Source organism: Salvelinus alpinus, chromosome 19 (genome assembly GCF_045679555.1).
Source record: "Salvelinus alpinus chromosome 19, SLU_Salpinus.1, whole genome shotgun sequence".
Taxonomy (NCBI): domain Eukaryota; kingdom Metazoa; phylum Chordata; class Actinopteri; order Salmoniformes; family Salmonidae; genus Salvelinus; species Salvelinus alpinus.
The window spans coordinates 22,586,305-22,603,003 of NC_092104.1; the positions used below are offsets into that span (position 1 = coordinate 22,586,305).

At 43.4% G+C, this 16,699-nt stretch overlaps 1 protein-coding gene across 6 annotated transcripts in view; it reads left to right on the forward strand.

Moving 5' to 3' along the window:
- The window catches only part of LOC139545141 (netrin receptor UNC5D-like), a 240,953-nt gene that overhangs the window by 193,815 nt on the left and 30,439 nt on the right, over positions 1-16,699 (forward strand). For 3 of the 6 annotated variants that reach the window (XM_071352570.1, XM_071352573.1, XM_071352571.1), the window contains exons 5-9: positions 745-925; positions 4,536-4,703; positions 6,483-6,647; positions 9,668-9,700; positions 11,424-11,609. In XM_071352570.1, the coding sequence (XP_071208671.1) occupies positions 745-925; positions 4,536-4,703; positions 6,483-6,647; positions 9,668-9,700; positions 11,424-11,609 (733 nt within the window). The remainder of the gene's footprint in view (positions 1-744; positions 926-4,535; positions 4,704-6,482; positions 6,648-9,667; positions 9,701-11,423; positions 11,610-16,699) is intronic. The other 3 variants (XM_071352572.1, XM_071352574.1, XM_071352575.1) reach the window with 3 other exon arrangements.

Sequence of the window (16,699 nt, forward strand, 5' to 3'; positions counted from 1 at the left end):
ATTCAGATGTTGAATGGGCAAGACAAAATATATTCACTTGGCTTTGAATGGGGTATAGTGGTAGTAGGTGCCAGGCGATTTCAGTGTATCAAGAACTGCAACGTTGCTGTTTTTTTACGCTTCACAGTTACCTGTGTGTATCAAGAATGGTCCACCACCTAATGGACATCCAGCCAACTTGACACAACTGTGAGATGTACCAGCATCCCTGTGGAATGCTTTATACACCTTGTAATCCATTTCCTGTCGAATTGAGGGTTAAAAGGGGTGCAACTCAATATTAGGAAGGTGTTTCTAATATTTTGTACAGTGTGTGTGTGCATGTTTTTTGGAGTTTGAAAACACGGCATGTGTTTGCTATATGAAAGCACCCTGTAAATCCATCAACCAGCCCTATTTCACCGCAGTGTGAATATAATTTGCAAAAGCAGCGATGCAGTTCCGTATACCAGGGTAGGAGCATTGGAGCAATAAAGCGTCACTAAGTTTGTAATTCATAATTTGTTTTCCTCTCTGTCTGTGTTGCTGGTAATTGGTTATGGCCCTCTGAACGCCTAATGGCTGCGGTCATGTGGTTGGGTGATCTGATGTGGTTGTATGCTGTAATAAGTCTGTAATAACTCTCTCTAACTCTCGCTGACTCTCTCTCTAACTGTTTACCTCTTTTCTATGTCTCTCTCTAAATCTGTCTACTTCTTTTTTATGTCTCTTTCTCTTTCTCTCTCTCTTCTCTCTTGTCGGCAGGTGGAGTGGCTGAAGAACGAGGAGCTGGTGAGCTCCCTGACTGATGACAACATTGACACCCGAGCTGACCACAATCTCATCATTAACGAGGCACGACTGTCCGACTCGGGAAACTACACGTGCCTGGCCAGCAACATCGTGGCCAAAAGACGCAGTTCCACAGCCACTGTGGTTGTTTTCGGTAAGGCTCCGGTCCCAGCCCCAGCCACTAACTGACTGTGTGTGTCTGTTGTCAAGTTTATTTCCTGGACACAGATTAAGCATTGTCCTATCTTAAGAAGATACTCAATCGAACATGCTTTTTAGTCAGGACTGGACTGGGCTTAACCTTTGTCTAGGAAACCAGTCTGTAGTGTTAACAGGGTGCCTCAGATCAATTTTAGTGTTTCATGCCCCCCTCGTGATTAAGAGACCCATCTTAGTGTTTTTGTTAGGAAAGCTTTTTCCCTTTATTTAGATAAATGTATTATTCAAAGAGTCAATTGACTGCCTCCCCTTTGAAATCAATGTGTATTTTATGAAAGGGAATAAGATACTGTGTCTTAATCTCATTTAAAGGAGTGTTGCTTATTAATTACGCATTTGCTAGAGGCCTTGGAGCAATTCGGCAGCTCACAAAATGTTGGTAAAAATGTTCCTCCATGTCCCCACACATACAACTGACAGAGCAAACAAATCAGACCAAAGGGGTTGACTACTCAGTAAAATAACCTCTTGTTCATTCAGATTTAAACTGCCCAACTATGTGAATGGATTAGTCTTACCATTTTTTCTCCTTGATACAAAGTGCTTTGATAATTGAACTGGCAATTAACGTAAGAGTAGTGCACATTTTCCACATTTGATGTACTGTACACAATATGCTCAGGAATCTATTGATGTAACATCATGGAGCATTACTAATCATTAATACCTCTAAACTGTTGTCTGTATAGTTAACTCTGTAGGAGATTTGATTAACTGTTGGGATAGGGGGCCGCATTTTCACTTTGGATGAATCGCGTGCCCATAGTGAACTGCCTCCTACTCTGTCCCAGATGCAAATATATGCATATTATTATTACTATTGGATAGAAAACACTCTGAAGTTTCTAAAACTGTTTGAATTATGTCTGTGAGTATAACAGAACTCATATGGCAGGCAAACTTCCAAACAGGAAGTGGAAATTCTGGGGCTGGCTGATGTTAAACTCATCGTGTATTCACATCCCAGTAAGATATGGATCTGTTCGCACTTCCTACGCATTCCACTAGATGTCAACAGTCAGTAGAACGTGGAATGAAGCCTCTAGTGTGATGTGGGGCCGGATGGCAGCTATTTGAGTCAGTGGTCTGGCAGAATGCTAGTTCCTGGTCACCCGCGCTAGTCATGATGTGGCCATGTGTTCCATTACTCTGTAGACAAAAACGAATGCTCTGGTTGGAACGTTATTGGATATATATGATAACAACATCCTGAAGATTGATTCTCTACTTAATTTGACCAGTTTATTCGACCTGGAATATAACTTTTTGAAGTTTTCGTCCGAGTTCGCCATTTGGGTTGCGCGTTATGTTCAGAAAACCACAGGCTCGTTCCGGTCCTGAAAGGCAGAAGAAAATTCCAAAAAGTATCAGATTCAAAAATAATACTAAAAATATTTATAATCATGCAATCACAAGTGAAATATACCAAAACACAGCTTAGCTTGTTGTCAATCCACCTATCGTGTCAGATTTTGATTTTGCTTTACAACGAAAGCAATCCAAGCGTTTGTGAGTTTATCAATCACTAGACAAAACAGTAAGAACAGCTAGCCCCAAATTAGCATGGTCACGAAAGTCAGAAAAGCAATAAAATGAATCGCTTACCTTTGATAATCTTCGGATGTTTGCACTCACGAGACTCCCAGTTACACAATAAATTATCTTTTTGTTCGATAAATATTACTTTTATAACCAAAAACCGCCATTTGGTTTGCGCGTTATGTTCAGAAAACCACAGCCTCGTTCCGTTCCTGAAAGGCAGACGAAAATTCCAAAAAGTATCCGTAATGTTCGTAGAAACATGTCAAACGTTTTTTATAATCAAACCTCAGGTTGTTTTTAACATACATAATCAATAATATTTCAACCGGATGGTAAACTATTCAATAAAAGAGACAAAGAAAATGTCGAGCTACCCCTCTCAGGAACTAATCAAAGGACACCTGACTCGTTTTGAAAAATATCGCTCATTTTTCAAAATAAAAGCCTGAAACTATGTCTAAAGCCTGGTCACAGCCTGAGGAAGCCATTGGAAAAGGAATCTGGTTGATACCCCTTTAAATGGAAGAAAGACTGGCCAGGAAACACAGATTCTTAAAAGAAAATATCACTTCCGGGATAGATTTTCTCAGGTTTTCGCCTGCAGAATCAGTTTTGTTATACTCACAGACAATATTTTGACAGTTTTGGAAACTTTGGAGTGTTTTCTATCCTAATCTGTAAATTATATGCATATTCTACAATCTGGGCCTGAGAAATAGTCTGTTTACCTTGGGAACGTTAAGCGTTAAGAACCAGTGTATCTTTAATTATATGTAAAACATGTATCTTTCATCAAAGTTTATGATGAGTATTTCTGTTATTTGACGTGGCTCTCTGTAATTACTCCGGATATTTTGGAGGCATTTCTGAACATGGCGCCAATGTAAACCGAGATTTGTGGATATAAATATGCACATTATCGAACAAAACATAATGTATTGTGTAACATGATGTCCTATGAGTGTCATCTGATGAAGATTATCAAAGGTTAGTGATTAATTTTATCTCTATTTCTGCTTTTGTGTGACTATCTTTGGCTGGGAAAAATGGCTGTGTGTTTTTTGGATTTGGTGGTGATCTTACATAAATATATGTTGTGTTTTCGCTGTAAAACATTTAAAAAATCGGACACGATGGGTAGATTAACAAGATGTTTATCTTTCATTTGCTGTATTGGACTTGTTAATGTGTGAAAGTTACATATTTCTCTAAAATATTTTTGAATTTCGCGCGCTGCCTTTTCAGCGGAATGTTGTGGGTGTTCCGCTATCGGAACCCCTGGGCTAGAAAGGTTAAAAGGCAAATCAGCAGTTGAAACAATAATAAAGTGTACGCCCACACCACTGTTTCAGTGAAAAGAGGAGGGATGGGGCTGGAGAAATGTAATCATTCTCAAATTCATAGACAGAACTATGGATGCAAAGACTGATCTTCCATGGTATAAAAAGTATCATTATAACCAGCGTGTTTTGAGGCTATGGAGTGTTTGGTTACATTTACTTTGTTTACAAGCATTGGAGTAAAACAAGCTTATATTTTGGGTTCTGATAGGGTATGACAGTTGAACTAAGCTCATGAGAAATGTACAAGTTGTTCGCTGTGGAGATCCTATGACGGTGCCATGTTGAAAGTCTCAGAGCTCTTCAGTAAGATACCAAGAGTGTGCAAGCTGTCATCAAGGCAAAGGGTGGCTACTTTGAATAATCTTAAATATAAAATATATTTTGATTTGTTTTACCCTTTTTTGGTTACTCCATGATTCCATATGTGTTATTTCATAGTTTTGACGTCTTCACTATTATTCTACAATGTAGAAAATAGTAAAAAATAAAGAAACAGTAGGTGTAGGTGTACTGTAAATCAGAAAATGGATGTAGCAACTGCTGATTTCCCTTTTAAATAAAGTTTCCCTCTCTTTATCATTCTCTCTCCCTAACGCACCCCCATATCTCCCTAACTCACCACCATATCTCCCTAACTCACCCACATCTATCTCTCTGTAGTGAATGGTGGTTGGTCGCTGTGGACAGAGTGGTCTCCCTGTAACGTTCCCTGTGGTCGGGGCGTCCAGAAACGCTCCCGTACCTGTACCAACCCTGCCCCGCTTAATGGAGGGGCTTTCTGCGAGGGCATGTCTGTGCAGAAGATCACCTGTAATGCCCTCTGTCCTAGTAAGCTCCTATACCTCATGAAGTACTGTAGAGCTGGTGAATAGACTTAGCCTTGTTCGACCATCATGATCTTGCGAGATCACATTCAGTTTCTCTACTCACAGAGGTCATTGGGTTTCACCTGGAAAGAATAGACTGGTATCTTCTGGGAATGTCTCCAAGGGTAAAGCCATATGACTTTCAATGATAGTATTTTTTTTTTTTTTATAATTTTACCCCCTTTTCTCCCCAATTTTCGTGGTATCCAATTGCTAGTAATTACTATCTTGTCTCATCGCTACAACTCCCGTACGGGCTCGGGAGAGACGAAGGTCGAAAGCCATGCGTCCTCCGAAACACAACCCAACCAAGCCGCACTGCTTCTTAACACAGTGCGCCTCCAACCCGGAAGCCAGCCGCACCAATGTGTCGGAGGAAACACCGTGCACCTGGCTCCCTTGGTTAGCGCGCACTGCGCCCGGCCCGCCACGGCCAAACCCTCCCTAACCCGGACGACGCTAGGCCAATTGTGCGTCGCTCCACGGACCTCCCGGTCGCGGCCGGCTGCGACAGAGCGCGAACCCAGAGTCTCTGGTGGCGCAGCTAGCACTGCGATGCAGTGCCCTAGACCACTGCGCCACCCGGGAGGCCTATAGGCTGAAACTTGGCCGCAAGTGGATCTTCCAGCAAGACAATAACCCCTAGCACACATCAAAATTCACCAACAGTTAATTAACCACAAAATCAACATTTTGGGGTTCTCTGTACTTGAACCCCATTGAAAACCTGTGGTTTGAATTGAAGAGGGTAGTCCATAAGCACATACAAAGGATTTTAAGGATCTGGAAAGATTCTGTATGGAAGAATGGTCTAAGATCCCTCCCAATGTGTTCTCCAATCTCATCAAATATTTTTGAAAAGGGCTCAGTGTTGTTGTCCTTGCAGTGGGAGGGTGCTGGAGTATTGAAAATGGGAGATCCAATCATTTTGACCTTTGTAGATCTTTATTTGTATTACTTGTTTAACAAAATATTTTTCCCTGACTATTAGTATAAAATAATATAATTGTACAGTATTTCCATGATTTATTTGAGTCTTTTTTGCTCATCTTTATCGAGGGAACCAATAATAGAAATAATAATATTTCTGGACCCCACTGTATGTTGTATGCTGCTGCTGTTATGTGTCTTCCTGTCCCAGAAAATAGTTTGTAATAGTTCTCAGTCTTACTTACCGTAACTGTCTTCAAAAGCCAATCACAAGGGAGAGACTGGATTGGTTAGGGAAGAAGCTATCTGGCGAGAGCACAATATGTATGCACTAACATGGTCAACCCAAACGCACTCTGTATTCTCTGCATCATATAAACACATACATTTGCATTAAATTAGCTGGGAAGAAAACTGTGAAAGAATGTAGCGCAGAGTGGTTTTAGAACTCATGGAACGCTACAAAATAAATTGCGTCGTTCTCCAGAGATTGTGCATAGAGATCGGTAACGGTCTCCGCAAAACTCTGCCAAGAAATCTCTTTTGGCACCGTATGGTCTACCAATATTAGTTATCTGTGCATGAGAGGTTCCTCATAGATCAAATGACACAGACGACAGAGGAACATGAGTATAAACATGCACGGCTACATCAAGGGGTTTCATTTCACATTTTGCATGGGGGAAAGAAGAGCGTTCCCATTATGTGAGAAGAACCTGAGGGTTAATGTGGAGTGAATGCGCTCTGAGATGGACCACCGCCTCACCTTCTGTTCTGTCTCTGTGTTCGTGTTCCATTTCCTCATCCACAGTTGATGGTGGCTGGGAGGAGTGGAGCGCGTGGACACTGTGCAGTGTGCAGTGTGAGCGACAGCGTAGGAGGGAGTGCAATGACCCACCACCCAGACACAGGGGCAAGATGTGTGATGGGCCCAGCGACACCACAGAGAACTGCACTGGAGGAATGTGTACCCAGAGTAAGTCCCTTACTCCTTTCTCTTTCCTTTCTAGATTGCGGTCCTAACCTTCACTGTCATCTCCATAAGCCATATCTCCATTACACTGATCACAACAGGACCCGTCATTAACACATATGAACAGCTTGCCACACAGGGATTTGTTGGACAAATACACATACTGAAATGAAGTCCACATTGCTAGAGCTCTCAGTGCATGATAACACTATGGTAATCCCTCCTGTAGTGTTCATGCGAAACGTCCCCCTGCATCACGAGAGTGTAGCTATCACTGAAGACATGGAGGGTGCATTCAGTTTTGACCGCAGTTTGGAAGTTCTGACCACAGTTGTCAATACAATGCAGCGTACCGGAGTCGCCTCTTCACTGTTGACGTTGAGACTGGTGTTTTGCAGGTACTATTTAATGAAGCTGCCAGTTGAGGACTTGTGATGCGTTTGTTTCTAAAGCTAGACACTCTAATGTACTTGTCCTCTTGCTCAGTTGTGCACCAATGGTGCCAGGTTTCCTCTAGACGTGACGCTTGGCATTCAGGCCAAAGAGTTCATTCTTGGTCTCATCAGACCAGAAAATCATATTTCTCATGGTCTGAGAGTCTTTAGGTGCCTTTTCGCAAACTCCAAGTGGGCTGTCATGTGCCTTTTAATGAGGAGTGGCTTCCGTCTAGCCACTCTACCATAAAGGCCTGAGTGGTGGAGTGCTGCAGAGATAGTTGTCCTTCTGGAAGGTTCTCCCATCTCCACAGAGGAACTCTAGAGCTCTGTCAGTGTGACCATCGGGTTCTTGGTCACTTCCCTGACCAAGGTCCACGACCGGGAGACCCATGAGGCCGGGCGGCCAGCTCTCGGAAGAGTCTTGGTGGTTCCAAACTTCTTCCATTTAAGAATGGAGGCCACTGTGTTCTTGGAGACCTTCAATTCGGCAGATGTTTTGGTACCCTTCCCCAGATCTGTGCCTCGACACAATCCTGTCTCGAAGCTCTACGGCCAATTCCTTCAACCCCATGCCTTGTTTTTTTTCTCTGACATGCACTGTCAACTGTGGGACCTTATATAGACAGGTGTGTGCCTTTCCAAATCATGTCCAATCAATTAAATTTACTACAAGTGGACTCAAATCAAGGATGATCAATGGAAACAGGATGCACCTGAGCTTAATTTCGAGTTTCATAGCAAAGGGGCTGAATACTTATGTAAATAAGGTATTTTTGTTTTTCATGTTTAAGAAATTTGCAAAAATGTCTAGGGAATATTTAATCAATTTCAGAATAAGAATATATTCTGTTAAGTTACAGCCTTATTCTAAAATGTATTAAATCAATAAAAAAATTGCGTTGTCTTGGCTTGTCACACTACCTTCCATGTTTGACTCATCTGCCAATATGGATATTCTTCCAAAACTTGATGATCATCCAGGTGCTTCCATGTCCTTTTTGGCAAACTTGAGGAGAATGTCAGACCATCTGTCTGTGATCTCAAGCTGGAGCACAGCTGTGTCATGCAGCAAGACAATGATCCCAAACACACAATCAACTCTACATGAAAATGACTAAAAAGTTAAAATTTAAATTATAATTGAACTCTTTGGCCTGATATTCTTAGCATCATGTCTGGAGGAAACCTGGTACCATCCCTACGTTGAAGCATAGCTGTGGCAGCATCATCTTGTGGGGATGTTTTTCAGCGGCAAGGACTGGGAGACTAGTCAGGATCGAGGGAAAGATGAACGGAGCAAAGTACAGAGGGATCCTTGATCAAAACCTGCTCCAGAGCTCTCAGGACATCAGACTGGGGCGACGGATCACCTTCCAACAGGACAACGACCCTATGCACACAGCCAAGACAACGCAGGAGAGGCTTCGAGACAAGTCTCTGAATGTCCTTGAGTGGCCCAGCAAGAGCCCGGACTTGAACACGATTTAACATCTCTGGAGTGACCTGACAATACCTGTACAGTGGTCGCGGGCCTCCCCGTCCAACCTGACAGAGCTTGAGATCTGCAGAGAAGAATGGGAGAAACTCCCCAAATACAAGAAGACTCGCGGCTGTAATCACTGCCAAAGGTGCTTCAACAAAGTACTGAGTAAAGGGTCTGAATACTTATGTAAATGTGATATTTTATTTTACATTTTTAATACAATTGCAAAAAAATTGAAAAACCTTTTGCTTTGTCATTATGGGGTATTGTGTGTAGATTGATGAGGAAGAAAAAACTATTTAAGCAATTTTAGAATAAGGCTGTAACGTAATAAAATGTGAAAAAGTCAAGGGGTCTGAATGCTTTCCAAATGCACTCTGTATATATACTGTATATACAGTGTCTGTCTCTGTCTGTCTCTGTCTGTCTGTCTGTCTGTCTGATGAAAGAAAGAAAGAAAGAAAGAAAGAAAGAATGAAAGAGAAAGAAAGAAAGAAAGAAAGAAAGAAAGAAAGAAAGAAAGAAAGAAAGAAAGAAAGAAAGAAAGAAAGAAAGAAAGAAAGAAAGAAAGAAAGAAAAAGAAAGAGCCAACAGAATGTTTTACAAAGTAGGATTGTTATTTTGGGCTTCTTCGGTACAAAAGAAGCATTGTTAAGCTCCAATTTTCCATTGGTAATCATAAATTGTCAAAAATGTTTGACCCTTTTCTTTTCCTCCTTGTGAAGGAGAGAGATGATCATGATCAAAGTATTTTTCAGACCCATTTGCCAATCTCTCCCTTGGCCACTTTTATCCATGTTGATTTGAGTCTGGTAATGATGTCATCATAATCTGGGCAGTCTATCTGTATATCTCAGTGGTAGGGCATCTCCACATGATTGAAAGACGTACACTAGTAGGATACCTCACTGACACAGGGCTGGCGTTTAATCACCTTGTTCTGTAGTGTCCAAAATGGCAGCCTATTCCCTTTATAGTGCACTACTTTTGTGGTGAAGTAGTGCACCATAAAGGGAATCGGGCGCCATTTGGGACACAGCCAGGGCTGGTGTTTAATCACCTCGTGTCTCTTTCTCCTTTTCACATTCTCTCTGTCTTTGCAGATGGAAAGCTGCTGCATGATGTTAAACCTCAAAGTGAGTCCTTCCTTTCTGCATTTCTTTTATCTTCAACCCCCAACTCTTGACCTAATTTCTGAGGCATAAAATGACCAAATTGTCACTAGATGAAAGTTCAGGGTCCAGAATCAGAGTATTAGCAGTTTTTTTGTTATGGGCACCTACTTTCTACACCTACCTATTTGGTTAACTTTAATTTACCTGCATTTTACACAGCCATCACACCCATCAAAAAAACTTCTAGTCAGGTTCTGAACAGAATTAGAACCATGTTCTACCATTCCATCACTCAACTGTCCACTCTTCACAAGTGTGACATCACAACGGGCTTTCCTTCTCGGATTGAGCCGAGAGATTGATCTCTTGTGACAACTGAACATGTGCTATATTGTAGGTGATTAATGGAGTGTAATTATTGCAAACAAGCTAATTTGACCAATTTGCAGTGATTCCTCACTTGTATCCTCTGGTGGGTCTCAGATCAGATAATCTCTCCCTCGTGCATATACCGCCTGACACCTGCTGAAATGATTGTCAGGCGGTACCTTGACTGGAGCTGCAGCAGTGTCTGTAATGAGCCTTCATTAGGCTGACAGACAGGCTCACTCACGTAATGTGTGCTTGGGTGGTTGTTGCCTGGGTTTGCAACACATTCTGGGTCAAATCATTGAGTTGAGGACCTCCCGAGTGGAGCAGCGATCTAAGGCACTGCATCGCAGTGCTAGAGGCGTCACTACAGATCCGGGTTCGATCCCCGGCTGTGTCGCAGCCGGCAGCGACTGGGAGCCCCATGAGGCGGCCCAGCGTCGTCCGGGTTAGGGCTGGGTTTGGCCGGCTGGGATGTCCTTGTCCCATCGCGCTCTAGCGACTCCTTGTGGTGGCCGGGCGCATGCACGCTGACTTCAGTCGCCAGCTGTATGGTGTTTCCTCCGACACATTGGTGTGGCTGGCTTCTGGGTTAAGCGGGCAGCGTGTCAAGAAGCAGTCTGGCTTGGCAGGGTCGTGTTTCAGAGGACACATGGCTCTCGACCTTCGACGCTCCCGAGTCCGTACGGCAGTTGCAGCGATGGGACAGGACTGTAACTACCATTTGGATATCACTAAAAATGGGTAAAATGTACAAAAACAACTAATTTAACCATTGAGTTCAGAGTTCTAGAACGGGGAGATGAACATTTGGTGAGTGACAATTTTCATAACGGCGCTCCTTTAAATGAATTTGCCTCGGATCATTTCCTGTCACTATCAGACGGTGACCATTTGGTCATACTATGTAGTTTAGTATGTACCATATATTTATAGGATATAGACTAGTGTGTCTGAAAGCAGTTATACCTCCCTCCGTCTCACTGTTAACAGCTTTATGAATGTCTTGTGTAACAGCGGTGTAGAGGCAAAATTTTCCCATCTAGTCCTGTGTGTGGTGAGAAGAGGAGCATGTCAGTTGAGCAGTTAAAGGGTATGTTGTGATGTACAGCCAGCAGACTGCTTTTAAAGGATTCACTCTCCAAAATCTCCTTAAAACAATGCAAAACCAGTATACTATAGAATATGTCATCTAATATTTGAGATGCCCAAGAATGTTACCACATTAGAATCACTACCACCACCATTCTCTCATGTCCCTTTTCAATGTCTCTTTACTCTGCCTTAGTTAAGCTTCTTACACATTATTATTTTCGCTAAGCATACATCCAGTGAGACTGTTGTTTCTGTGTGTCTGTCTATGTGTGTGTACCAGGTATGGATGGCTCCAACGACGTGGCTCTTTACTCTGGGCTGGGGGCGGGGATCATAGCTGTGACTGTCCTTGTGGTGGCCGTCATGCTGTACCGGAAAAACCAGAGCGACTACGGCGTTGATGTCATCGATTCGTCCGCGCTCACCGGGGGCTTCCAGTCTTTCAACTTCAAGACCACCAGACAAGGTGAGCTAGCGCTGCCTGTCACTGTATGCCCTGTCTCACACAAGGCCAAACAGCAGGCAGGAGTTTGTCAAGGTTCCTTTAGGAATGCTGCCGCTGCTGGTGATAGATTGCAAGTGTTGGCATTGAGGCGGCACGGTGCATTATCCTGCACAGCTGCCTAGGATTTATATTATCATAATCACTGAAATGATCTGTCCTTCTATTTTGATAGACCAGCTACTCTGTTATTGCAGACATAGGTTATCAACTGTTGACGGACACTTCCTGTGACCCCCTGGCTGCAGACCTCACACATTTGACTGTGAAGCAACCAAACCCCCTTCCCTGTCGTCAGATAGCCCCAGCCAAATCCACTGATGGATAAATGTGAAAAGCATGGAATAGTGAACATCAATTCAATTTTTGTTGTGCACAGAAATCATTTCTGTTCATAACAGTGGCTGGGTCTGTGGCTTGTCCCAGGCAGCCTTGCTACATGCATTGATATTACTGTCAGTGACACTTCTGGGTTAGCACAAGTGACAGCCATCACAGCGGCGGGTGATAAATTCTGTCTAGTTGTGACAGCGCTGTGAAAAACCCTGCCGGAGCCATGCACATCCAATGCTCCCAAGGCCTGGGAAGTCATGCATGCACCTCACCACGCGCCAGGGAGGGGGAGGATGGGGAGCTGGGGGACGGTGCCGGGCTACATCCAGCAGGCCATCAATCGTATTTAAATAGGCCAGGTTTTCAGGAGCTGCCTGCTGTGCCCTCCACCGGCCACCATCACTCCATTCTTCTATTCCCTTCTCCGTCAGCCTGCTAAATGAGTCTCTGAAATATAGCTCATATTCTCTGCTTTCTCATTTCAGCTATGGATTCTTATTTTACAGAGGAAGGGGGGAGACTAACGAATAGCATGTATTTTATTATGCTTGACCTGTTTTTTTTCCAGTTTACCTTATTCCGGTAGATTTTTCATAAGCCCAATAACGTCCGGTTAAACACATTGAGAGAAAAACATAGCTTTACTCATGTGTGTTTTTTTATGAATCAGTAGCTTGTCATGCCTTGTGATTGCTTTAAAAAGGCCCTTAATGCTTGAGATCGCTCCTGCCATGACATGGTTTTAGGCAGAGTGGTGAATGAGTCTTTAGGCTTGACCCTGTCTCCCTGCATTACGGCTGGCTGTGAAAGATTTTTAATCAGAGATCCAATTCCAAACATATCCCTCAAGGTATTCAACGTGAGGTCCATTTCATTAACTTCTTTCATCCAACCTCCTCCACAATTCCATTTTGATCCACCATTTTAAAGATCCACACTCAAGCAATAATCTGATTTTTCTCCACTGCACTGACAGAAGAAGAAAAATGCACATGGCTGTTCACATGTCAGGTTGAAAGCTTAAGCAATGTCTACTGAAATGCATTATCTATCTGTCCATGGCTTGTGCAGCTGAATTGTCTTGAGTCCTGTTCTATGTCTACTGCAATCAGTAACAAATCACTATCAATCAGTAACAAAAAATTACTTCTCATTGCTCCACACTGTTCCATTTCTTTATATCAGTTCCGTCAAATATAACATTTCCCATTATATCCTCGGTTTTTGATTGCAGAGCAATAGCTTTTAATATTGTTACATTTTGCACTTTCATCATTTTCAGGCACTGAAAGTTACGAGAAGCAGCACTCAGCTTCAGAATACCCTCTAGTTAGTCTTGCATTGGAAACACCCTGAATACCCTCTAGTTAGTCTTGCAGTGGAAACACCCTGAATACCCTCTAGTTAGTCTTGCTGTGGAAACACCCTGAATACCCTCTAGTTAGTCTTGCAGTGGAAACACCCTGAATACCCTCTAGTTAGTCTTGCCATGGAAACACTCTGAAAACCCTCTAGTTAGTCTTGCAGTGGAAACACCCTGAATACCCTCTAGTTAGTCTTGCTGTGGAAACACCCTGCATACCCTCTAGTTAGTCTTGCTGTGGAAACACCCTGAATACCCTCTAGTTAGTCTTGCAGTGGAAACACCCTGAATACCCTCTAGTTAGTCTTGCTGTGGAAACACCCTGAATACCCTCTAGTTAGTCTTGCAGTGGAAACACCCTGAATACCCTCTAGTTAGTCTTGCAGTGGAAACACCCTGAATACCCTCTAGTTAGTCGTGCTGTGGAAACACCCTGAATACCATCTAGTTAGTCTTGCAGTGGAAACACCCTGAATACCCTCTAGTTTGTCTTGCCGTGGAAACACCCTGAATACCCTCTAGTTAGTCTTGCAGTGGAAACACCCCGAATGCCCTCTAGTTAGTCTTGCAGTGGAAACACCCTGAATACCCTCTAGTTAGTCTTGCAGTGGAAACACCCTGAATAGCCTCCAGTTAGTCTTGCAGTGGAAACACCCTGCATACCCTCCAGTTAGTCTTGCAGTGGAAACACCCTGCATACCCTCTAGTTAGTCTTGCTGTGGAAACACCCTGAATACCCTCCAGTTAGTCTTGCAGTGGAAACACCCTGCATACCCTCTAGTTAGTCCTGCAGTGGAAACACCCTGAATACCCTCCAGTTATTCTTGCTGTGGAAACACCCTGAATACCCTCCAGTTAGTCTTGCAGTGGAAACACCCTGAATAGCCTCTAGTTAGTCTTGCAGTGGAAACACCCTGAATAGCCTCTAGTTAGTCTTGCAGTGGAAACACCCTGAATACCCTCTAGTTAGTCTTGCAGTGGAAACACCCTGAATACCCTCTAGTTAGTCTTGCAGTGGAAACACCCTGAATACCCTCTAGTTAGTCTTGCCATGGAAACACTCTGAATACCCTCTAGTTAGTCTTGCAGTGGAAACACCCTGAATACCCTCCAGTTAGTCTTGCAGTGGAAACACCCTGAATACCCTCTAGCTAGTCTTGCAGTGGAAACACCCTGAATACCCTCCAGTTAGTCTTGCAGTGGAAACACCCTGAATACCCTCCAGTTAGTCTTGCAGTGGAAACACCCTGAAGCACAACACGGATCAAGCCCTCCAGTAATTAACGATTTCCCTAAAAATAAAACAACATTAGCCTCCTGCCTTCCACCCCTCACCAGGCAGCAGCTGGGCAGCAATGACTTTTTGACTGCTGTTATCGTGGCACAGGGAGTCCTGGGGCCCTAATGTCTGGATGTGCCAGATAGCTGCACACAGTGTTTGGCAGTGTGGCCAGGCGTCGAATGGCTGTGGCTGAAGACGCCCCTCCTTGGCCTGTTGAGTCCATGCTGTGAGCTGAAGGACTCCCCTCACTTACAGGACGGTCACCGTCACAGACCCCTCAGCCCATTCCCAGCCACACACACACACACTTATGCACAAACACACAGCCCCAGCCGTGTGCTGTGCCCACAGACAGAGAAGCACTGTGTCCTCCAGGAGGGTGACTTTGTGTACAGAGAGGAACTGACTCCAACAGATGGATCATGGAGATCAAGCTGTGTATGCTTGGTAATTACATTTACCTCTGACCAGTGACTATGGCTCAGCCCTGGCCTGGATATCTACAGTTTCTCATGTCCAGGTTATTTACCTGTACTGTAACTCTGAGTTGGTCAACTAGCTTGGCATATTATTCACACTAAAAGCCTATTTTCCATCAGTTCACAGAGAGTGCTCAGTGCACTTGACTTCAACCTATGGGGCTCCTGCAGAGAGAGCTACATTTGAAGTCGGAAGTTTACATACACCTTAGTCAAATACATTTAAACTCACAATTCCTGACATTTAATCCTAGTAAAAATGTCCTGTCTTAGGTCAGTTAGGATCACCACTTTATTTTAAGAATGTGAAATGTCAGAATAATAATAGAGAGAATGATTTATTTCAGCTTTTATTTATTTCATCACATTCTCAGTGGGTCAGAAGTTTACATACAGTCAATTAGTATTTGGTAGCATTGTCTTTAAATTGTTTAACTTGGGTCAAATGTTTCGGCTAGCCTTCCATAAGCTTCCCACAATAAGTTGGGTGAATTTTGGCCCATTCCTCCTGACATAGCTGGTGTAACTGAGTCAGGTTTGTAGGCCTCCTTGCTCACACACGCTTTTTCAGTTCTGCCCACAAATTCTCTATAGGATTGAGGTCAGGGCTTTGTGATGGACACTCCAATACCTTGACTTTGTTGTCCTTAAGCCATTTTGCCACAACTTTGGAAGTGTGCTTGGGGTCATTGTCCATTTGGAAGACCCATTTGCGACCAAGCTTTAACTTCCTGACTGATGACTTGAGATGTTGCTTCAATATATCCACATCATTTTCTTTCCTCGTGGTGCCATCTATTTTGTGAAGTGCACCAGTCCCTCCTGCAGCAAAGCACCCCCACAACATGATGCTGCCACCCCCGTGCTTCACGGTTGAGATGGTGTTCTTCAGCTTGCAAGCATCCCCCTTTTTCCTCCAAACATAACAAAGGTCATTATGGCCAAACAGTTCTATTTCATCAGACCAGAGGACATTTCTCCAAAAAGTATGATCTTTGTCTTCATGTGCAGTTGCAAATCGTAGTCTGGCTTTGTTATGGCGGTTTTGGTGCAGTGGCTTCTTCCTTGCTGAGTGGCCTTTCAGGTTATGTTGATATAGGACTTGTTTTACTGTGGATATAGATACTTTTGTACCTGTTTCCTCCAGAATCTTCACAAGGTCCTTTGCTGTTGTTCTGGGATTGATTTGCACTTTTCGCACCACAGTACGTTCATCTCTAGGAGACAGAACGCGTCTCCTTCCTGAGCGGTATGATGGCTGCGTGGTCCTATGGTGTTTATACTTGCGTACTATTGTTTGTACAGATGAACGTGGTACCTTAAGGCATTTGGAAATTGCTCCCAAGGATGAACCAGACTTGTGGAGGTCTACAAGAAAATGTATTGGCTGATTTCTTTTGATTTTCTCATGATGTCGAGCAAAGAGGTACTGAGTTTGAAGGTAGGCCTTGAAATACATCCACAGGTACACCTCCAATTGACTCAAATGATGTCAATTAGCCCAGCAGAAGCTTCTAAAGCCATGACATAATTTTTTGGAATTGTCCAAGCTGTTTAAAGGCACAGTCAACTTAGTGTATGTAAACTTCTGGCCCAC